Source organism: Chrysoperla carnea, chromosome 4, assembly GCF_905475395.1.
Source record: "Chrysoperla carnea chromosome 4, inChrCarn1.1, whole genome shotgun sequence".
Taxonomy (NCBI): domain Eukaryota; kingdom Metazoa; phylum Arthropoda; class Insecta; order Neuroptera; family Chrysopidae; genus Chrysoperla; species Chrysoperla carnea.
The window spans coordinates 61,471,400-61,494,557 of record NC_058340.1 but is presented as its reverse complement, the minus strand read 5'-3'; the positions used below and the strand labels follow the sequence as shown (position 1 = coordinate 61,494,557).

The following is a 23,158-nucleotide window of genomic DNA, read 5'->3' as shown; positions in this document are numbered from 1 at the left end:
TCCTAATAATTGATAATAATTTTATAAAAACTTCTTTTGGATAAAGAAGAAATTAATTACTATACGTATATTAATAAACGAACGATAACAATCAAGGAACTACCTGATTAATCAATAAATGATGTTTGAATCAGTTGGGAAAAGCAAAAAAAAATATCAAACATAAATATCATAATCGGATATCATTTGAAATAACGCCAAAGTTTTATATAATAATATTACAAACACATATAGAATAGGCAAGATAATATATAGATATTTAAAACGGAAATTGATATTAAAAACGTCACTTCCTTAAAATATAGAAAGGAAATTCATTTTACTTTATAATTTATTCAATAGAAATAACTCTTATGAATCAAATCAAAGTGACTTACTACTAGAAGTATTATATTTTGCAAAAGAAGATGATTAAATTATGCTCTTCAAAAACGTTTATATTATTTTTTAATTTCAGAAATTCAACTTAATTTGATAATTTAGAGCTTGTCCAAAACATGTGAAATCGTTTAAAAAAAGCGCTCAATTTAAAAATTTTTATTTAATTTAGACATATACTTATAATAATACAATTGTTGGGAAGTTGAAATTAAGTTTATCTCAAGTAAATAATTTGTTTTTAAATTATTGGAGACGATATACAAATTATTTGATCAAACAACAGTTATTACTGTTGACTTTTCTACGGATTTTCCAAGCTGTGACTAATTTCAAAAACATATACCGTTAACAGAGTGCTTTTTAAAGTGTTCTGTGTAATAAAAGCTTCAGTAATACCAAATTCAAAATAAAGTGAAAGATAGAAGAAATAAGATTTTTAAACAAATATTTTTTGGAAACAATATGTTCTGAAATCAATATGTACTTATAATTTTCCTAGAATTATCGACTCGTTACGTTAAGAAGAATATACAGGAATTAAAATTTTTGTACTTTAAAAACAAAATATTTTTTATCTACTTGAATACAAAATCAATTCTTGGAACATTATTTGCATCTATTTTTAATTATTAAAGAATAATTTTAAAAGAAATATCAAATATTTGTTGATGAAAAAAATTAAGCCAAATTATTTAACAAATTTCTCAAATTAGAAGAAAAAATATTTTTTTATTAAAAAATTTAAGAAAAGTAATCCGTCAAAATTAAAAACAAATTTAAAGATATTAAAAACAAAATATTTTTTATCTACTTGAATACAAAATCAATTCTTGGAACATCATTTGCATCTATTTTTAATTATTAAAGAATAATTTTAAAAGAAATATCAAATATTTGTTGATGAAAAAAATTAAGCCAAATTATTTAACAAATTTCTCAAATTAGAAGAAAAAATATTTTTTTATTAAAAAATTTAAGAAAAGTAATCCGTCAAAATTAAAAACAAATTTAAAGATATTTAATTTCATTTAAAAAAAAAAAAATTGACCAAAAAAAACTTAAATAATATCTAAATAAATTTCGATTTTTTGCCCCAATTTCATAGATCAGTTTTTTGTATTTTTAAAATACGTATTTTCGACTACCAAGTAGTCATCATCAGTACGAATTAGCTAGTGATTACTCTTGCTAATATGAATGTTACTCTTTGCTAATTTGGTGGCGGACTGCACAATGATACTTGTGCCTACAATTTATACTGTTCATTGTGCAGTCCGCCACCAAATTAGCAAAGAGTAACATTCATATTAGCAAGAGTAATCACTAGCGAATTCTTACTGGTGATGACTACTTGGTAGTCGAAAATGCGTATTTTAAAAATACAAAAAAACTTATCTAGGAAATTGGGGCAAAAAATCGAAATTTATTTCGATATATCCTAGAGTTCTCATTTATTATCTTCGATAATATTTATATTTAATAATATCTGCCAAAAATTATTCTGAAAAACCTATTTTTTTATCATTAAAAAAAATTACTTGAAAAAAAAATCCAAAAATAAATTTAAAAAAAATTAATTTATAATTCCCAAAAAAAATTTTGTTTCAATTTTTGAATGGAATGAAGTTTATGATAAAAAATTAAATAAATAAATGAATTGCACAAACCTGAATCAGATGGTGTATCAACGCCCAAATTTTCAAATCGTTTCGATGATTCTTTACTGATATGATAACAATGATCCGATTCAGCTGATCGATGATAAGCATGATCCGGCATTATCGATGTCACCATAACATTATCATTTTTCACCACATTTTTCTTTTTCATCGATGCGGGTGGTGTTTGTATCGTTTGTGAATATTCATTATTATCACATTCCTCTGATTCTGATTCCGAAGATTCGGAACCCGATGACACCGATGAAGCACTACTATCATCTTCCTCATTATCACCACCGTTCGTTTGTTTTTTCCCAGAATTTTCTAATTCTAGATTATCATGTAAATAATCACATAAATCCGCTTCGGTGTTACTTAACGCTTCATTTAAGATTTGCATAACTGTTTGTTTTTCAGATGTTATATAATCAACAATTTGTTGTAATTGTGGATTACAATCCATGCTGTCATCTTCGGAAGACACTTCTGGTGTCTCGTAATGTTGTACATTACCATTGATAACAGCTTTTGGAACTTTCGAAAATGAATGATCATGTCGAATATTATTCTTAATTTGTTGATTATTTTTCGAGTTAATTAACAAACTTCGACCGGATGTTGTTTGTTGATTTATATTCGAACTACAACGACGATTTGTATTTTGATTTGATTGTTGTGAAGATGTTGAATTCTGTTGACATGTACTTTGTTTTTTATATTTTGATTGTTGTGGAGTTTCGTGATCTTTCGATGCACAATGTCCAGCCCACATACAATCATGATTTCGTATTTCACTTGGACGTGATAATTTATTTTCTGGGAATCCTTTATCGATCATATCCAATATTGGATCATGGTAATCGGTTTTTAATGATGGTAATAATGGTGATAACGGGAAAAATTCATTCATCGGGCAATTATCAAGTACTTCGAACTTTTCCCATATATCTTGGGTGTTTGGTTGTTGATCTTCGAACACTTCATCGCCTACAAGCGATACTAAATTATGTCCATATGATGTTAAGAGCATAAAATCCATATCGGATGTCGTTTCAGAATTTACGACCAACATTTTGTTCTAAGTCTTTAAACACGATTTTTTTTACTACTAATTTTTTTTTTAATATAAATTAAATGTTCACTTAAATCACTAATATCACAAAAATACTTGAGGGATAATTTTCTTTTCGAATTTTAAATTGTCTTTTGAATTTTATTTTAGGTCGAAAATGTTCTCTGTTGCTTGATATTTCTGTAAGAAATACAAAAACATTTTTTTAGAAATTTTAAAGATTAAAACACTTTTGAAGCTAGAATTATTTTGACTTTTGCTATTATTATTGGCTAAAATAAACCATATCAAATTTTCACCAAAATTTAGATAGCCTACAAACCCCAAAAATGATTCAAAAATTATCCCCAAAGTTAAGAAAATTGGCCAATAATATCTACTTAATGGTAGGTAAATATCTTAATTGTTGGAAAAAAAATGTTTAACGAATAAACTTTTCAAATTCCATCAAAATCAAAGCTTGATTTTGAGTTTAACAAATCAAAAAAGATCTAAATTTGATCGATCGATTTTAATCGAAATCTTTGAACAAATCTATAAGCTAACAAAATTTTCTCCAAGATATTTGTCAAAATCTATCTAAAACTCTACATTATTATTTAAATACCGAAAGAAAATCTTTATAAAATATTCATAAAACAAAATCTTAGACTAAGTAAGTCATTCTATTTTGAAAAAGCGCCATTTCCTCGAAAATGTAAAAAAAATGCAAAATAAACAGTTGAAAAGCTTCCTTTAATCAGTATATTCCATTATCCGATTAAATTGTCTTTGCTATCTTAATAGATCTGATTAAGTATGTGTATTAGTTAGACATAAGGGGAGCCAACGACCTCAATAGTTGATCTGTCATTTGCATGCTTTCATTAATATTAAACGTTGATACGCCCAAGTCATGTTGACAATTTTCCAAATGTATCAAATTTATTATGGAAAATTTAATAATGTAGCCTAATAAATTTTATTTATTAACTACCGGTTATATTAAACCAAAAAAAAAAATTATTTAGATATCGATAAATAAATTGACGAAAAAAAAATTAAAATTAAAAAAAAAAATAAATAAATAAATATGGAGGGAAAATTTTGTGGAAAAATAAAAAAAAAAGCGCCACGTATGTCAAAAATTTACACGTAAATTTCATATGGTGTACTAAGTGAGCATTGAATAGCCTAAGACCAAGTACTTATATACATAACTCACTAACAAGTTGAAACTTAGAAAAAATATTATTAAAACTTTACCTTAATAAACAATTATATAAAATTGAAAAAAACAAACAAAATCCAATTAACGAAAAAAAACAAAATATTTTATAAAAATATCAATTTCTTGTTGAAAATAAAATATATAATAATCACTAATTTTTCACTGTTGTGTGTTCAATACTTCAGTTTTTTTCGCACGCACAAATTATTTTTACAAATTATATTTGATATAGAAAAAAACACTGAAACTCTGTGAATTATTTTCTTAGACAACAATAAACTGCACTCCTTTGATTTAGTAAAACACCTCATATACATGATAATTTGAATTATTGAAAATAATTTGCTAACAAAATAGCAAAAATGATGTGAAGTTACTTGGATCACTGTGATCACGATACTGGAGGATAAACGAAGTGCAGTTAATCCTACTCAGAGTACTAAGAGTAACTAAAATTCATATCAAACATTCATACGTATTACTACTATAGCACACACACATACATGTACAGTTTTACATCAATTGGCTAGTCGACCGGCGCGTCCTACCGGCTTACAACTTCAATTCATATATATGAACATAGTATAAGAATCCCGCCGATTACATTTTTTAATGAAAATCAATAAAAAAAATTATTTTTGATATTTAATATCATCATAAATACATTTTAATACATATTATTTAAATATTTATCATAAAATTTTCAGTTGTTAAATCATACTTTTATTAAAACTAAACTAAAACTATGGTACTACTTTTGGTCGCGGATGAATTTCAATACATATATACGTGTACATATTAGATAAATTGATTTTAAATCAAAATTAAACAATAAATACGTATTGATTTCTATTGAAATTCATAAATATACATAATTTTAATGATATTAAGTAATTTTGATAAGCTGTTATTTTGTAATTGAATTATTTTTGATATAAAATATGTTAAAAATGTTGGCGCTATGTATCAACCATTTTTATTTATTTGTATGTGTATGTGTGTGTGGTGTGTAGTACTACACTTTCCATACATAATAGATTGCTCTTCATATTTTAAGTGGGAGAATTTTGTATGAGCGGCATTTTCAAGGCCACATATACATATGTAAAAATTTACTATACACTAAATATGTATAGTAATTATTCAATAATAAATTTTATTAATCTTATCGATGAGGAAGATTTTTTAATATTCAAAAATTTATTTTATTCAATGAATATTATTTTGTATTTATCTACAAATTATTTTATCAATTTTTGTTTCTTTTACTTTATATAAGTTATGTTTATAGTACCAAGAGATATATTTTTTTTATAATTGTAAATAAATTTAATTTATTTTAATTATGCACTTTTAGTTGTCATATTTATTGTACAAAATAAATTATTTATGAAATATTGTCTTAAAAACTTGGAATATTTTATTCAAATTTATCAACAATTTCATGTTTCATTATGTAATGTTGTTTTATTATCATAATAATGAATTTTTTATAAATAAGAAATAAACAGGAATTACATTGTTGTAAATTCCTGAAATTCCTTAAAAGTTTTAATTTTAAATAAATATTAGACATCTATTAATTGAAAATGTAGCTGATCCCCCATTCTTAGAATACTCTGCACCATCTGTTGTTTTTGTAGTGTACTAATTTATTAATGCTATAAGAGAGTGGTAAATATCTAAGATATTTAGTTATGACAAAAACCATAATAACTGATATCTAGTTCAGTATGAATAGGTTATATTATTCTATGATTATGAAAAACAGCGCGATTTACTTCCCAATGACCTACATTTTCACCTGCTGAACATGATTTTTTTTATACAGAAATTTGTTTTCATTTCTATTTAATAATTATGAACAAAATATTTGTATAAATTCAATAACCTTGTTTTGTTAAATAAACAATAATTTTTTATTCTCTACTCAAATAAATTGATATTTCCGATGAAAACTTCAAACCAAAATTCTTCGCAGTTACAGTTACACTTCCTTTAATTAAGGAGCTGATATATGAAATTATCAGGGGAAAAGGTGGTAAAACACAAATATGGTATCACTAAGGGCTCTACGGTCTAGGTGTGTCCATCGTGGACAGCAATTGTAATCTACACTTCCTTTACTTGGTACAAAAAAAAAAAAATATTATGATATTCACTTGGGGCCAATGCCCAGGGCGGAAAATTTTCAGGGGCGATAAAATTCGGAGGGTGTAATCGCGGAAAAGTGTAATCGCGTGTTGGAAATATCTTCAAATTATAATAAATAAATAATAACATTTTTTGAAAACTTTAAAATGTTTACAATTTGATACTTTTCTTGACATACTTAGCAAATGATAAGTACGGCCTATCAATCATTTAAATAACGATTGAAATTTTGTAAAGTAGACTACACATGATTTATACACGGTTTCCTCGCCCTTTGAAGGAAGAAGAAAAAACACATTTTATGAGGAATAAAAGGTTGCTACACTGGTCCGATTGAAATTATCGACTTATGTTCGGACTTCAGTTTTTGAATGAAAATAAAGACAGAAATGGAAGACCGTAATTACGGCTAGAGGATAATGAAAAATATTTTTATAAATAATTTTATTGAAAATATTTAAGATTTATAAATTTTATTCCGAATCGGAATGTTTTTTTCGTTTATGTTTACTGGACTTTTTATGTTTATGTTTATGGCTTTTCTTTGATTTTTTATCGTGTTTATTTTTTTCTGACTTGGAAGATGATCTTTCAATCCACATAACTTCATCATCACTCTTGTGTTTTGATTTCCCTTCCTTTAAGCTTTTTTGTTTAATGGAAGTTGTTGAACTTCTAAAAGTAGGTACCGATGGTAATTTTGGACCATACGTGTCTTCATCTACATCAATAATTTTTATTTCCGGTTTCTTATATTCGGGCCTTTTATTTATTGCATCCAAATCAATATTGGCAAAAATTCCTGTCGGTTTCATGTGAGCCAACGGTATATTTGTTTTTACAACTACGTCTGGAGGTTTGGGTTCAGGATTAATTTCTTGTGGTTTTTCACGATTCCTCTGGATAGATTGTACTTCAGATAATAAATCATTCTTAAACAGATCGTCTAGTTTTGATTTATTTGATGTTTCTTTAACTGGTTCTGGTTCTTCGTCTGGTTCGTTTTCTGAATCACTGCCCAAAAATATTGCTTTGTAAAGATCAATTTTTGTTTCGGTATGTAAAACTACGTCTTCCACAATTTTTTCTGTTGGTTTTGGAGGAATAACTTCAACCACTTTTTCAACTTTGGATTCCTTTGAAATATCTTCAATTGTATTAGATTCTTCAACTAATTTTGGTGAACTTATTCTAGATGTCGAAAGAATTGGAGATATTCGATCGTCAATTTCTTTTGAAGTACTCTTTTCCGAATTATCATTTTCTGTATTGCTGTTTTCAGTAGTGTTATTTTCTTTATGAAATTCAAGTATTTTATCTTTTAATTTTGAACTTTCTTCTTCCATCTTTTGCATATTAGAAATTTCCCCTTTGCTATATTGATTTGCTTCAGACGCATTTAAATAATCAAAAACTGAAAAATTCCTTTTCTTTTTTCGTTGATTCATTGGTGGAAGGTTGTCAACATTTGGTTCAGAAATATTAAAACGTTTACATAACAATGCGCCCGGATTCCAAGGGATTTCTTCGCGTGTTAATTTTCCAAACATTTTACGTTTTGCAGCCTCTCGCATGTCTGGAGTTCCATGTTGATATACATTTTCAACTGGAGCTAACGGATTATTAAGATCTTCTTGTTGCTGTGCTGTAACAAATTTATCAAAAATTAGAAAATTCATTGGTTTTGGTTTAAACATTTTCGAAGCTTGTTCAAATTCAAGTTCTTCACGTTGCCGTTCCCAATCAGTCATTGAAATTGGCTGAATTTCAGTTAATTTTTCTTTTGTATTATTTTTTATGAATTGCAAATATTTTTCATAACGTTCTTGTTTGTCAGGATTCGCTAGGAATGGTTTAAATTCCGCTGGTTGTATCCGATCACCAATTATTGGAGGTTTAGGAATTTTTTCAGTTTCTTCAAGAATTTTGGGCGACTGCAACATAGTTGCACCGCCACCTAAAATAACAGGACCTTTAGAATTATCTTTCTGCGGTTGTTGAGCTTTCGACTTTGATTCTCCAAGAATTTGACTCCGTTTTTCAGCGTCCAGTTTCTGTTTTTCAACTGGTTTTGGGTCTAATTTTTTAATTTCTCGTAGTTTTTCTTCTGATACCGGTTCAAATCTTGAAATACGTGCACCGTGTTTAGGTATAAAATTTTTTGGTAATACTGGTGGTGGAAAGTTTTTCCGTAAACTTATAGTTTGTGTTCCAGCTACAAAATATTCTAAAATATTTGATGAATCTTTTATGGCCTTATGTTGTGATTTAGCTGAATTACTACCCAATTCAAAATCATATTTTGACATGTCATCTTTACCATATATATCTTCATCATCTTCCTCGAAAGCTCCTACACCGAAAGCTTGACCTTGTATTGACAATTTCTTATTATTTCGTTCAATCATCGTAAAATGGCCAGGTTCGTTAGAAAAACCACCTAAAACGTTAATGTTTTTATTCAATCCTTTATAACCCATACCACAAGAATCTTCTTTTGGTTTGCAAATATAGGGATCATAATCATCAGGAGCAAATGTAATATTTTCAAAATCATCATCAGAGACCTCTTCCTCACTATCAGATTCGCTATTATAGTTTTTCCTTACAAATTCTGGAGGCATTTCACATCCGATAACACGTCTTTTCCGGGATTTTTTCTTTTCAACCCTTGTTAATCGTGGGCCTACACCTTGACCTGGTTTCCATCCCATTTGTTTCAACAATTTAACTCCAATAGTTTCCTTAGCAGGTTCTAAAAGTAATTGTAAAACCGGTTGGCCTGGAATGGGCTGATTAGAGGACGGTAACGACCGCTTTTTGGCTTTACTTTTGATGGAGTTGTAATCATCGGTGGCTCGTAAACCTTGAGGTGCAAATCCATGTTCAGCAACATCTTCATCATCCATAAAATCTTCAGGTTTTTGAGCATATTTAGTTGCTTTTTGTGATCTAGAACTTTTAAAATCTTTCGGAGCCCAACCTTCTAACGAGCCTACAGTATTATAAAACCCAGCTGAAAAGCCTCCAGTGAATGCACCATGAAATCTTCTTCGACCATAGGCATCTGTGGCTATTTGATCTTCAATATTTATTGGTTTCTTTGATGGTATCTCATCTATTCGGAAGAGTTAAGGTTAGATCACAATTTTTTTTTAAATTATCTTGTAGAATTTTTTAGTACCTACCTTCGTCTATTGGGTCTAAAGGAGTTCCATAAAGACAAAAATTTTCTTCTTCTTCAGAATCAGACATTTTTCATTATTTTCATTTAATATTTTGAATCATATTTTGACATTTAAAAAACACATATTTTGCAACACCGTAACTCAAAATTGGTAGCAAATTCTAAAGATGGTATTTAATGTACAAAAACACCCATTACGGAACAAAATATCTTTCCTCATATTTTTGCACCGAAAACATTTTCTAAGCTTTAAAAAGACCTTCATGAGTTATTATTAGGGCAGCTTAATAAATAACTTTTATATTCGCAAATTATTCTAAAACAAATGAAATTTACTAAATAAAGAAAATCCCCGACAAAGTTTTCGGTACGAAACTATAAACTCGTGCTGAAACGAATCTAAGAACACTATTTTTTAAATTACCTTATTCCTTAGAGCCTTCTCCAAACTGAACCGATTTTGAGGATTATGGCCTATTTTTTAGTTGTTCCAGTTACGGAACCCTAAACTCGCACTTGAAACATAGCCAAGAACAGTCTCCATTAAATTATCTTTCAAACGAAACAAAAAAATCAAAATCAGTTAATCCGTTTAGACGCTACGATGCCACAGACAGACAGACACACACACACACACACATAGAGATCAAACTTATAACACTCCTTTTTTTGGTTCGAGGGTTAATAAATACAATGTTGGGTAAAATACAAATTGTAAAATTTTTTAAGAAACAGAATTTGAAACAACCATTACTCAAATTGGTCAGTCAAAGAAAAAAGATAATTATTATTCGCAATTTAGGAAAAAATTGATTTAAATCGTTCACCATATATTCATTCCTAGTATATTACGCGAATAAATCATCTGAGCCAAAACTATGTGCAAAATTTCAACATGATGGGAAACTGGGCAGTGTATCTGAAAAATAAGCTCTTTTTCTAAATTTAAATTAAATAATATTAAATTGTAAGATAGTAGATAAGTGAGTGGCTCTGGAGGTAATAAGAGCGAACTTAAATTGCCCGCCTTGTAATGATAGAAACGATAAATATAAACAAGCCTTTAGAAAAAAAGAGATTATTCACGAAAGTATTTAAAATTTTCGATATAATTTTTTATATTTGTTATTAAATGCAGATCTTTGCTCTATTCTTTTTCATTTTATACAATTTACGTTGATATAAAAAAGGATAAGAATAAAAGTAGACAAAAATTGACAACGATGTATACAGGAACAAGGCCAAAGCCGGCCGCCATCATTGTTTCAAAGCAACTAGAGATATTTTTGAAGAATACAAAATAAAATAAAAAATATATTTATTGAAATTTTTGATTAATTTTATTTAAAACTTGATTTGTGCATCATCGGCAAGAAATTAACAACGAACTTACTGGCAAAAAAGGTAAGGTTGATATGTATGTGAAAAACGGTGTCCCCATGTTAATAATTGAGTTTTAAATTGAAAAAAAAAAAAATAATGTTTCTTAAATCAAGCAATCAATCCAATGAATTCCAACATGAAAAAAAATATTCATATGTATTACAAAAATATAAAAATATATGGAAAAATGTATTCGTGCTTCTCATAGTTATTAGCAAAAGTAAAATTGTGAAAATCCTTCAAAGTAGTAAAAAGACTTAAAGCAGTATATTTCTACCCAGTTAGTGATGTGTTTTAGTAATTTCTTAGTAAAAAAGTTCAGTTTAGTACAAGTTTTACTGCAAAAATGTAATAAAGTATATGAAATTAGTGAAGAGTTTGTATATTAAATACGCGGAGTGTTTTTTGTACGTTTTATCATGTGTTGCTTTACGGTTCTACTTCGATAATCAAATGATTCAAATGACACGAAGGTAAGATTGTTACAAGCAAAGGAGACACTTCAAATCAAAATATATATAAGAAAAATGTTTCTATTGTTGTCCTAACAATATGAAAATTTCAGAATATTTCAATAATTTTTTTGATTCAATTTTACGCAAAATAATATCCATTTTTTAAATTTAACAATTTTTTTCAAGTGTGAACGCATTTTCAGAGTGTTATATCAATATTTATATTATTTACATTTTATGATTTGTAATTATAAGAATTAGACTTAAAATAAATTAAAGCGTTCAAAAAGCTTTTCCTCATAACATTCGTTTGAGCCTTGCTTCATTATTTAAAGTTTTGCAAAATCTATAGAATGATAAAAAAGTAAAATATTTTAAATAAATTAACTATTATTTTCAAGGCTTTTAAGTATAAATTACTAGAGACGAATTGTTTAGATAATCAATAATAAACAGTCTAATTTTTATAAATTATTTGTAATTTTTTATACTACTTAATATTAAATAAGTTTTATATGTAACAGGAAATTCATCGCAGGAAATGGATTCAGACGATTCACTTGATTCGTCAAGTTCAGATTCGAAAAACGATAATCAAAATGACGGACCTGCAAGTCCTGCATCAATGCACTCAGCCCGCTCAAATAACAGCCAATCACAGAGTTATGGATTTCAATCTCGTTCTCGTTCACCAACACCAAACGAACCAAGATCACCATCATTTGATTCACGATCACAATCACCCTCATCTCCAGCAAGACCAGTTTCAAAATCACCAATTAACAATGACAATAGATCTAATTCTGCATTATCTCTGAATTCATCACAAATGGATCATTCACGTAGTCCACCGAATGGTGATCGAATATCCCGTAATACTGTACGCAGTCCGGAAAAACATTTTTCTGATCGTGATTCGGTTAAATCATCTAGATCGATAAAATCACCAGGTTCTGACAGAAGGTCTATTAAATCAGCGCACGATCGATCATCTTCTAGAGAATCTGTTAAATCAAATGATTCGAATCAATCTCGATCAAAAAGTTCGATGAAATCTGTTAGCCCAGATCGTGAACGTTCTAGATCAATCAGTTCGAATAAATCATTAAGAGGAAGATCACGATCAGTCAGTTCAAATAAATCGAATCAAGAACGGTCTGTATCACAAAACTCAAACAAATCAATTCGTGAACGATCTAGATCACAAAGTTCAAATAAATCAATTCGTGAAAGATCCAGATCACACAGTTCAAACAAATCAATTCGTGAACGATCAAGATCACAGAGTTCTAATAAATCAATTCGTGAACGATCTAGATCACATAGTTCAAATAAATCGGTTTCAAGTTTGAATCGAAATCGTCCAGCGTCTCCAAGTTCTCGTCCAATGTCCCCAAGCTCACGACCTATGTCACCAAATTCAAATAAATCGATTAGCCGACAACAGTCAAGGTCACCAAGTTCGGATCGTGGCTCTATTTTGTCTGCAGAAACGATGAGAAGATCTCGTTCGGGGGATAGTGATAAATCTAGATCGAGCCGATCACAAAAATCAAGACAGGATGACGATGGTAATTCCTCGGATTCGAGTGCATCAAGTCGCGGATCAAAACGACATAAATCATTTTCATCAAATGTGTCTGCGGCAGTGCCTTTAGAATCTCAAGCTGAAGAAATTTCTGATGGTATGATATTTTTATTTCTTATAAATGATATTTTGTTAAAAGTATTAATAATTTCTAACAGGTGAAATGGAATTGGATGCTGGAAAAGATTCTGATAATGAAGCTGAAAATAAAAAAGCAAGCGTTGATAACAACATTCAGATATCGCATGAAGATTTGTCTGACGTATCAGATTTGGATTCTTTGGGTGCACAATCGGAAGATGAAGATGATAAACCGTCATCTCCAGCGAAAAAAGATGATGAAACCATTTCTATAAAATCATCTAAATCACCGAATGTTCCAACCGATTTAAGACAGAAATTAGATGAAGCTAAAAATAGAAAATCGGTTGAACAACAACCTGTTAAGGTAAGGTCTTTAAAATTAAAAAATTTTATATAATATTTAAAAAAATGAGTATCCGAAATAGGAAACTGTTTGAGATTTTCTTTGGCGATGAGTGATACTGACATTCTATGTTATAAAAATCCTAAAGCCTATGCTGGTTTCATAATCATTAAAAGGTATAAATAACTTTCCCCAAAATTCAACATTTCAGTTTCATGTATTTCGAATATAAAAAACTCAAAAATTAGTTCTTTTTTCGTGAACACATATGATTAATCAGGTCGTAAAAATTTTTAAAATAATGTAAATACTCTACCTAATCTACACATATAAAATGATTTGTCCTGAATGACTGACTGAAGCATCAACGCACAGCCTAAAACATTTGTCCAATCTACTTCAAATTTTGCATAAACATGTTTTAATAAAATTGATGGAAGATGTGTTATTTTATTGAAACTCATAGCCTCAGGGGGTTAAAAAGGGGTAAAAATTATCGAGGATAAGTGATGGAAAATGATGTGAAATTTTATAATGCGATAGTCTTTGAATTTTAAATTGCAGTTACCTAGCGAAGCGAGAAGGTCAACTTCTAGCAATTTCAGAAATTTTTATTTTGCGGTTTTTTATAGGTTGATAACTTGTGGTTTTAAAATTTTCCTCTTTAAAAAATGAAACAATATATTTTTGTAATGCAATCACCGTGATTTTCGTTTAAATCGGGTATTATAAAAATTCACATAGAGCTGAAATTTTATATTACCTCAAATTCATCAATTCAAATGAAATACTACCCTATCACTTCAATCCCACTTTGAAAAGAACTCAAATTCAGTAAATATCTTTGAATTTTGTTCAAATTCAAAGATAAAAAAATTCTTATACCTTTTCAACAATACGTATTAACGTAAAAATTGATAGTAAAAAATTTGAAAATTATGCGATTCTCTACTAAAGTCTGCAAACGATCCCACAAAAATTTAATAAGATTTATAAAACTATTAAGTCTTTCAAGAAAGCTCTTGATGCAAAACTCAAAATTGACCCGAAAAAAGAGAATAGTAGTTTCATTAATAAAATAAGATCTCCATGAAATTAGGATCCAAACAATTTCACATCAATCCTAATGAAATTGTTTTCTGCCTGACTCGATTACAAGAGTTGATTTATTTATTTGTTTGTGTGTGTGTGTGTGTAAAATTTTAATATTTAAATATGAATGATTTTGAAGCTTCCAGAAAAAACAAGTAAAACTGAGGACTGTGAAGAAGCATTAGATTTTGAGGCTGAAGATGGAGAATGTGTTGAAGAACCACCTAAAGAGGATGCAAATAATGGCGATGCTGTTGAAAACGGGGAAATCTGTGATGAACAAACTGAGGCTGAAAAAAAGAAAGCCGAGGAAGATTTAGAAGAAGGTGAAGTGACAGATGATGAAGAAACTCGCCCCGAAGAAACCGAACCGCGACCAGTGTGTCGATTTTACTCACGTGGACAATGTACGTGGGGTGCAAGTTGTCGATTCTTGCATCCAGGCGTTACAGACAAAGGAAACTATACAATGTTCGAAATGATACGACCAGTAGTACCTGGTCCACCTCCGTTTGGAGCAGATTTTCGCGATGAACGACCTGCTCCATTTGGACATCCATTAGCACGTGCAGAACCACCTCCAGCTGAATCTGCTTGGGAGCGTGGATTACGTACAGCAAAAGAAATGGTACGACGTGCTATTAAACGAAAAGAGCAAGATATGGACTTCGAGGAGAAAAAAATGAATTTAACATTATCGCAAGATGAATTAGATAAAGAAAATGGATATTACACACGTGCCGCAAGTCCTGTTCTAGTTGAACCGTCCCCACCACCACCAGTAAAACATTATGTGAGACACGCTCCCCCGCCTGCTGTCCCACACGATCCATACTATCCACCCCCACAACCTAGGCATACAGATGAATACTATCGCCGAATACATCATTATGAACCACCTGCACCTGTTGTTCCCGTTCGACAAGTTCGTATAGAACCAGATTATGAAGCCCCACCACCACGAGAACGAGCTCATGGAGGCTATCGTGAATTACCTACACATAGAATGCCTGACTATTATAATGATAAATATGAAGAACGAACTGTAACCGTGAGCAGTGGACACAAGGTAAGCAGTACAAAACGAAAATCGGTAGAAAATAGATGGAGTTACAATTATTTAAGTGCTCGTGGAGTATACTAAAAACAGTTTTTCCACAATAACTTGAAAATTTAGGGGTGTTAGACAACTTTGAACCACATTTTCATGATGTTCTCACCAAGACCTACAACATAACATTTTGCGATTAAATTATATTGAGTAACCATAGCAATAAAATGTATGGTTGATAAAAATAATTAACAAATTATTAAAATGTTATTAGCTCTTGAATTTTACGATCTTTGTCGTAAATTATTTTTATTTTTTCTTTGTATATATCTTTTTTATTACTTCCTCCTTATTAAACATTTCATATATTCTGATTTATAGATTTTGAAACTAAATTTAGTGCATAGATGCAAAATTCATTTATGTCAAAATATAATATTTTATAGTTTAATAGAAATAGTTTAATTTTTTTTTCGAAAAATCCGCTCAAATATCTTAATAGTCGCATACACTTTTGGATACAAAAGCATGCAAAAACTCCACTAACTACCACGTAATCCTTACAAATTTCTCGTGTACGTTTAAAGAAATTTGAAATGACATTTTTCCTTTTATTTATTTACATTTAAGCGTCCACATCGACCAAAACGAGAAGTAATTGTTCAACGAGTAGAATCAGGTCCTCCACCAGGACGAGGAGACGAATGGGCTGATCCTTGGATGCGTTCTAAATCACCAGGACAACGAACAGGTGCTGGAAGATCGGGTGGTGCTCGTAGACAATCCTACAGTTCAGGGTCAAGTTATTCATCATCAAGTTCATCACGTAGTTCATCGGCGTCAAGTAGGAGTTCATACAGACGACGTAGTCATCGATCACATTCAAGATCTAGATCTGGATCACCGCGTATTCCACGTAGACGTCCTGCTGTCCCTGCCAGTCCAAATCAAGTATATCGTCGAGGTGGTCCCGCCGGTGACCAAGGTAGACGTCGTGGCCGTGGTGTTGTATCACCAAGTGTGATTGTTTCTGAACGCAAAGCTGCGCATGAAAGAGCATCTCTAATGAATCCACCAGCCCCCTCACCACGAAAAGCACATAAAGACATTAGGCCTCCATCGCCGGGAATGATGCGCACTAGCGCACAAAATCCTCCAGCGCCAGTGAAGGTATTATTTATAAATTTGTTAACATTTTATAGTTTTTTACAACAACCATTTTTAATGTTCTAGATGCCTGGAACTGACCAATTTGGTCGTACAACAAAACGGGAAGTAGATCGTATAACTTCGGAACGGCGTAACCTAGATCCAGATCGTAAAAAAATCGTAGTGGCAGCTGCATTAGCGGCACGTGTTAAAGGGCGTGTAAATCGTTCGTCACGTTCCAGTAGTGGTTCAGATAGCTCGAGTTCAAGTGGTTCAGATTCTGAATCTAGTTATTCAAGTAGCACATCAAGTCGTGATGATGGTGGTGCAGCAAATAAACGTAAAATTTCTGCTGATAGTCGTATGGAGTTGGCTGCCATTGCATTAAAAGCAAAAGCAATTGATGCGCTTAAAGGAGGTAATCATTTAAAAATATCAATAATTTAAAATCAGTAAATCTTTAGGAATTTTGAATGAGGCAAGATATGAAAAAATGAGGCAAAAATGATGTTGTGTTTAAGATCTACCGTATATATTTACTTCAAGTCTCAGATGAACTTAGCTTTATTTTTTTAATCGTAATCTTATAACAAATAAAAAATATTAAGTGGTCGATGATATTGTGGTTGGATTCAAGAATTTGATCTGTTAAACAGATCTTTTTTGCTCGGAGCCTTATGATCTTTTGTTTCTATTTACATTGCTTAAATTTGAAGCATTTCTATCTTTGTATTTAGTTCATTATATTTTTCACCTGTATCTTTGTTGCATTCTTTTCGTTGATAAACCTTTATACCATTTAAGGGCGGGTTATCTTTGCGATATTACTTTTGTTAGACTTATTTCTAGCCTGCATGCCAATACAACCGTTCTTTAATCTGTTTGACCATTGGACGTCCAGCATTTATTCCAACACCTTTATGACGAAGTTTCCCACTCAGTCTGCTCTGAAGTATGCAAATATATTCACCAATTAATCCAGTGGTGTGTTCATAAAACTAAGCTTTTGTGCCTCCTTAAGTTCTACATTATTTGGAATATTACTGTTGTATGGGTTCATTGCCCATACTTGCCTTACTTCTAAAGGCTTCAGTTTTGAAGCTTTTCTGTACTAGTATTTTGATAAGAAAGTAAAAGATGACTGAAACTGCTGGTCTACATTTAATTTAATTTATTTTTAATTTGCAGAACGAGCTGCATTAGAATCAAAGAAACGACCGGCAACATCTCCACCAACCGGTGATGGACCTACCGCTGCTAAAGTAGCAGCACTTAGTAAAACTGGAACAGGAACTTCAGCCAGTGGTGCAGGTGCTGGTGGTGGTAAAAAAGCAACATCTAGACGTGAAGAATTATTAAAACAATTGAAGGCAGTTGAAGATGCGATAGCCAAAAAGCGATCAAAAATCAATTAAAATAAATAGGTTTAATTTATATTAAAAAATAAATATATATTAATTAATTTAATAAATAAGAATAATTCAGTAATTATTTCTTAATTGATTTTACAGTTTTTATAAAAAAACAGAACATAATTATTTTGGTTCATCGATAGACAAGTTCAAGCAACGATGTATACTTATTTTTTGTATAGGTATTATAAAGCTTGAACATACCTAATTCTATTTCATTTTTAATCAGAATTAAAAAAAAATATTATTGACTATTTTTAGGAAGTTCTTTTTTTATTTCTAGTTATTTTTTTGTATTTCTGTATTTAAATATGGACCAAATTAACAAAACTTTCCAAAAAAGAATATTGTTTTTATTATTTCAATTATTTTAAGGTAGTACGAATACCAAGGCAATGTTAGATTTAGGATTGAAATTATTTGTACCTTATTTTCAATTTTGATTATGAATTTTCTTATAACTTCATGAATGAATAGAAAAAGTTAACGTAAAATTTGGTATCGAAAAATTTTATTCTTACGTTTCGTAATTTCCACCGACTAGTTTCGGAGAAATCTATGAGAACATCTCAACTATCTACCGATTTACCATAAAACCAATATTAAATATGCCTACTTTTGAAGTCATTTATTTAAATAATCGGACAATCCCCTCTAAAATTTTCAGACTTGACTTAGTTCAACTTCATATAAAAAAAATTCAATTTTTTATTTAAAATAGCCTTGGTGCTCGTACATCCTTAATTTTTTTCAAATCAAACGAAACAGAGTAACTTTTGCAATCATTTTACACGAATTATATTCAAGGTTTGCAGTGTTTTGTTATTTGTTGTTTCCCACTTGCTGTTTAATTATTACCAGTTTGTTAAATATTTACAAGGTGCATTCTACGAAAGGAAATCTTTAAAAGGGATTTTAACCTTTTTTTGAGAACACTTCCAATTTGAGCGTCAAACTGAAAGTAGAGGGTCAGTTTGACAAAGCTTGGTGATATTAAATGGCGCATTACTCAAACTAAACGCTAAGTGTTACATGGATATAAATTAACGCACTAATGCCAGAGCTCGGTTTGATATTCGAATATAAATTACTCTCTGGAAAAGTTCAGATGTTTCGAATTTTGTAGAGCCAAAAATAAAAAGAAGAGATCTATGAATATTACAGTAACTTTATACATTACAGTTGTTTTTGACATTCCATTCCACGACGTTTTTCAAGTAGACTAAACTTGCTACAATAAGACATTAGAATGGACTCTACAGACCCAATAGATTCCGAGATAAAGCCTTACAAAGTTTATCAACGTAACTTCAGACATCAGAACTTACGTCAAATACGGTAGTTCTGATTTTTAGCAGACTTGTTTATGATGTTGGCCCAATGAATAATCCAAATTTGTGGCCTCGAGCGCCGAACGCAACAAAATCAAAAATCGAAAAAAGCCGTGAAAATTTCGATTTTTTTTCCAATTTTGTCGATCATAATCCTAAAGGGCTAGTTTTTGGAGTATCTTTTCAAGATGTTATTAAAGTAGACTAAATTTGCTACAATATGAGACTAGAATTGTCCTTGTAGACCCAATAGTTTACGCGATAAAGCTTTTCAGAACTCAATCTTTTTCTAACTTCGAAATATTTCAGACGTCATTCGAACTACTCTATCGAGGCGTAGTTCTACTTACTTCCGAAGTAGTGATCTAGTGTTGTTCAGGGTCAGAATTAATTCAGAACGATAGAATATTGCAAAGTTCGAAAAAATGATAACTTTGAAAGAATTCTCGGACTATTGGGTCTACAACAGGAACGATTCTAATCTCATATTGCAGCAATTTAGTCAACTTTAAAAACATCTTGAAAAAATACATCAAAAACTCTTAAAGGTTAAAATCGCCAAAATCTGAAAAAAGTCGAAACTCGCATGAAACTTGGATTTTATACATTAGACCAACAACATAAACAAGTCTGCAAAAAATCAGAACTGTCAGATTTGACAAACTATCCCGTACTTTCAGTCAAGGTTACTGTATCTGAATGTCTAATAAATGAATTTATTAATCAAATAGCGAATCGAAACAAGTATTAAAGGGTATTTTACAGATCGTAAAATGTTTCCTGTAGAATTGAAATTTTCCTGAATGACATATTTTATACTAGAAATATATAGCAAACAAAATTAATGCACTCGTTATTAAACTCGGTTTCTGTTTGGTTTGTAAATTATGTCTTTTTGGCTTAAAAGCATAGGATGGTATATTTTACATTCTAGATTGAAATTTTTTTTTCTGAAATTGTTTCCGCGTGATCGATTTGTCTTAAATAATATTAAAATAATCTAAGTTTCGTTGTTCGTGGTTGGCTCATACAAAAGCGATTTAGGCGACAAATCTTTTTCCAGACATTTGCCACATTTTATATAGATCCTCGATTTCTTTATAAAAAATAAATTATCTGTTTGGAGTGGTCAATATCTGGACCATACCGTTAATCTACAGCCAACCGAGGACATTTGAATTGAGCATATACTCTATTCTTGATGAAATACATAAATTAAATAAACTATAAAATTTTCAGATGTTAATAAAAATTTTGTGTGAATGTGGCGTTATATAAAAAACTTGTAATTATTGCTAACTAAATTTTTATAAACATAAAAATATATCGTTGAATGAGGCGAATTTTGACAATATATTGTGTATTGATTAAAATTTAATCGAATTATTAAAATAGAAATCTCTTAGAAAATTTATTTCCTAAATTTGGTTAAAATTCGCCTCGCATTAAAAAAGTTAACATAGTAGTGTGTGATAATTTTTGGATTTTCAAAATTTTTATGATGAAAATGAAATTTTACTTGATATAAGCTGTTCTAGCAATTGAAAATTAAACATAATCTTGAAAGAGCTGTTGAAAATGGCAATCTTAATCTATTGGAAAAGTGTTATTATTTCGAGAAAATTTATTGGGGAAAGGATTAGTTTGTATTCGAATGATAGATAAACCGTAAAATTTAGACCTTGTTTCCTTGGCTCTAAAACAAGGCTCTATTTAATTATTATTTATAAACTATCTATTTTATAACAAACTTATCACTCCCACTTAATTTCTATCCTATTTAGACTAGGAGATGAGGATTGATTTCTCGTTTATGTCTCCCAGACTACTGCAAGATTGGAAAAACTAATAAAATTTTAGGAGAACCATCTCGAAAATTAAATTTCTAATTTTACACCAAAAATGGTAGTTTAAATGAATTTATCTGTGCTGTCCTATAAAATAGTAGAAACCGATCGGCATACAGCATCGTTTTTATGCAAAATTAGAAATTAAATATTCGAAATGATAATCTTTTCTCAAATTTTCCTACAATTATAGTAGTTTTCAGGTACCTTCCAATATTCACAGAGTCTTGTATCCCTGTATAGCATATTAACAATTAATAAGCTGTAATCTAATTAAATAAAATCGTAGCGAGATGTGGTTGACTATCTGTGGTAATATCATTAAAAACAGCTTAAAATAATAATTGAACTACCATGATGACATTGAAAACAGTAGCATTTTTAGCAGTTTTTTCACGATCCTCGCACAGATATGTGGCAAGTTACGATTTAACTTATCTAGACTTATAAATTTGCCTATATATGGGTTTCTTAGAAAAAAGAAGATAATATGATGGAAATTTTTTAGAGTGGACACTTTGACTGAATGAAACTTTAACATAAAAAATTTTTTTTTAATGACTTGATGTTGTTTTCTAATTTGCAAAAAATGAGAATCTTGTTGGTGATTAAATATTTGAAATTAATGTGATTGGCATAAGCTCCTTGGTTAAACATTTTTTTGTTATAAATCTAATTTTTAAAATTAACGATTGTGCAATTACACTAATTAAATAAAACTTGAAAACCCAATTAATTTATTTATCGCAAGTGACAGAAAAGGAATTAATTTTTTTTTAAATGTGTGTTTTTTATGTTTGAATTCTCGAGCGTACAAAACCAAGTTTATACTTTAAAGTCGGTATGAACGAGGCTTTAAAATTAAATGAATACATTTTAATTATTTTTATATTGCTTTTTATACTTGGAAAATATAAAAGCTGAATTTAAAAAAAATAATTATGTAATTTAAGTTTTCACTGATTAAGATTTTCGAATTATAATTACGTATTTAGTATTTTAGTTACAAAATATATTGTAATTCAAAACAAAAAATTAAACAAATTTTTATATTTAAATAAGTTTTATATAATTTTGAACCTTTAAAATACAAAAAATATCATTTCGAATTTTTTACAAAATCCTTTTGATTACCGGCAGCCATTACAAGTGAAATAGGAGCCACTAAAAAGGCTTGAATAATCCTCAAGTTGCAATAAAATTATTTCTCTGATAATCAACAATGAAACGCTATCTTAACTTGAGCCCAGTGATACATTGCTAGATATCTACATGTATTTTTTCAACGATTCAAGCGGTTTTACTAATAATTTTGTAATTAATCTCGTTGTCTCGTTGTAATTAATGATTTCTCCATCTTTCTTCGTAGGTAATCTGCAGATCTGTAAATCTGGGGTGCATCTAGTAAGCTGCCACTTGCCTTGAATTAATCGGCAGATCCTAAAAATCAAGCAGATTTCAAATTTAAGATTCCGACTATAGAGAAAAATAAAAAACAAAGCAAATTTTCGAAATTGAGTGGTTAGTGCGTTTACATACATTGACAATCAATTATACTCTTAAGAGATATTATCAGTATCAGCTTTATAAGGAGTCAAATCGTGGCGGAACACCGAGGTGCCAAAACTAGAGAGCAGGCGCCAATTCCTGACGAATTACTAAGTTGCCAAAGCTAAGAAGACTAGTGCCGCCTGAGTCAATTAGAAAAGAAAAGGCAATAAACATTAGTACACACAAAGCATACGCAGGAAAAATATG

At 29.9% G+C, this 23,158-nt stretch overlaps 3 protein-coding genes across 4 annotated transcripts in view; 1 reads left to right on the top strand and 2 right to left on the bottom strand.

The window, feature by feature from the left end:
- LOC123298151 (myc protein) overlaps nucleotides 1–4,397 on the bottom strand; it is a 65,770-nt gene extending 61,373 nt beyond the window's left edge. The window contains exons 1-2 of the mRNA XM_044880068.1: nucleotides 4,360–4,397; nucleotides 2,049–3,294 (exon numbers count right to left, since the gene is read on the bottom strand). Coding sequence (XP_044736003.1) covers nucleotides 2,049–3,114 — 1,066 coding nt within the window. The 5' untranslated portion in view covers nucleotides 3,115–3,294; nucleotides 4,360–4,397. The remainder of the gene's footprint in view (nucleotides 1–2,048; nucleotides 3,295–4,359) is intronic.
- A 2,551-nt stretch (nucleotides 4,398–6,948) lies between these two features.
- Nucleotides 6,949–9,787, bottom strand: LOC123297363 (G patch domain-containing protein 1 homolog). The gene is made up of 2 exons (XM_044878994.1): nucleotides 9,667–9,787; nucleotides 6,949–9,596 (listed from the first exon to the last, which is right to left on the bottom strand). The coding sequence occupies exons 1-2, from the start codon at nucleotides 9,731–9,733 to the stop codon at nucleotides 6,952–6,954; spliced, it is 2,712 nt and encodes a 903-aa protein (XP_044734929.1). The 5' UTR covers nucleotides 9,734–9,787; the 3' UTR covers nucleotides 6,949–6,951.
- A 1,134-nt stretch (nucleotides 9,788–10,921) lies between these two features.
- LOC123297804 (zinc finger CCCH domain-containing protein 18-like) lies at nucleotides 10,922–18,226 on the top strand. Of its 2 annotated transcripts, none has more exons than XM_044879594.1 (7): nucleotides 10,922–11,069; nucleotides 12,028–13,188; nucleotides 13,250–13,539; nucleotides 14,750–15,679; nucleotides 16,292–16,831; nucleotides 16,895–17,228; nucleotides 17,999–18,226. In XM_044879594.1, exons 2-7 carry the CDS (start codon nucleotides 12,045–12,047, stop codon nucleotides 18,223–18,225), a joined length of 3,465 nt encoding a protein of 1,154 aa, XP_044735529.1. In that variant the 5' UTR covers nucleotides 10,922–11,069; nucleotides 12,028–12,044; the 3' UTR covers nucleotide 18,226. The 2 variants fall into 2 exon arrangements, with proteins under 2 accessions (XP_044735529.1, XP_044735530.1); XM_044879595.1 differs by lacking the exon at nucleotides 10,922–11,069 and adding an exon at nucleotides 11,405–11,521.
- Nucleotides 18,227–23,158: the final 4,932 nt, after the last annotated feature.

Bases quoted from the DNA above. Each gene is read 5' to 3' on its own strand.
- LOC123297363 (XM_044878994.1), bottom strand. From the start codon at position 9,733: ATGTCTGATTCTGAAGAAGAAGAAAATTTTTGTCTTTATGGAACTCCT. The intron at 9,597-9,666 runs GTAGGTACTAAA...TCTTCCGAATAG, and splicing joins TTTAGACCCAATAGACGAAG to ATGAGATACCATCAAAGAAA.
- LOC123297804 (XM_044879594.1), top strand. From the start codon at position 12,045: ATGGATTCAGACGATTCACTTGATTCGTCAAGTTCAGATTCGAAAAAC. The intron at 13,189-13,249 runs GTATGATATTTT...AATTTCTAACAG, and splicing joins AGCTGAAGAAATTTCTGATG to GTGAAATGGAATTGGATGCT. The intron at 17,229-17,998 runs GTAATCATTTAA...TTTAATTTGCAG, and splicing joins AATTGATGCGCTTAAAGGAG to AACGAGCTGCATTAGAATCA.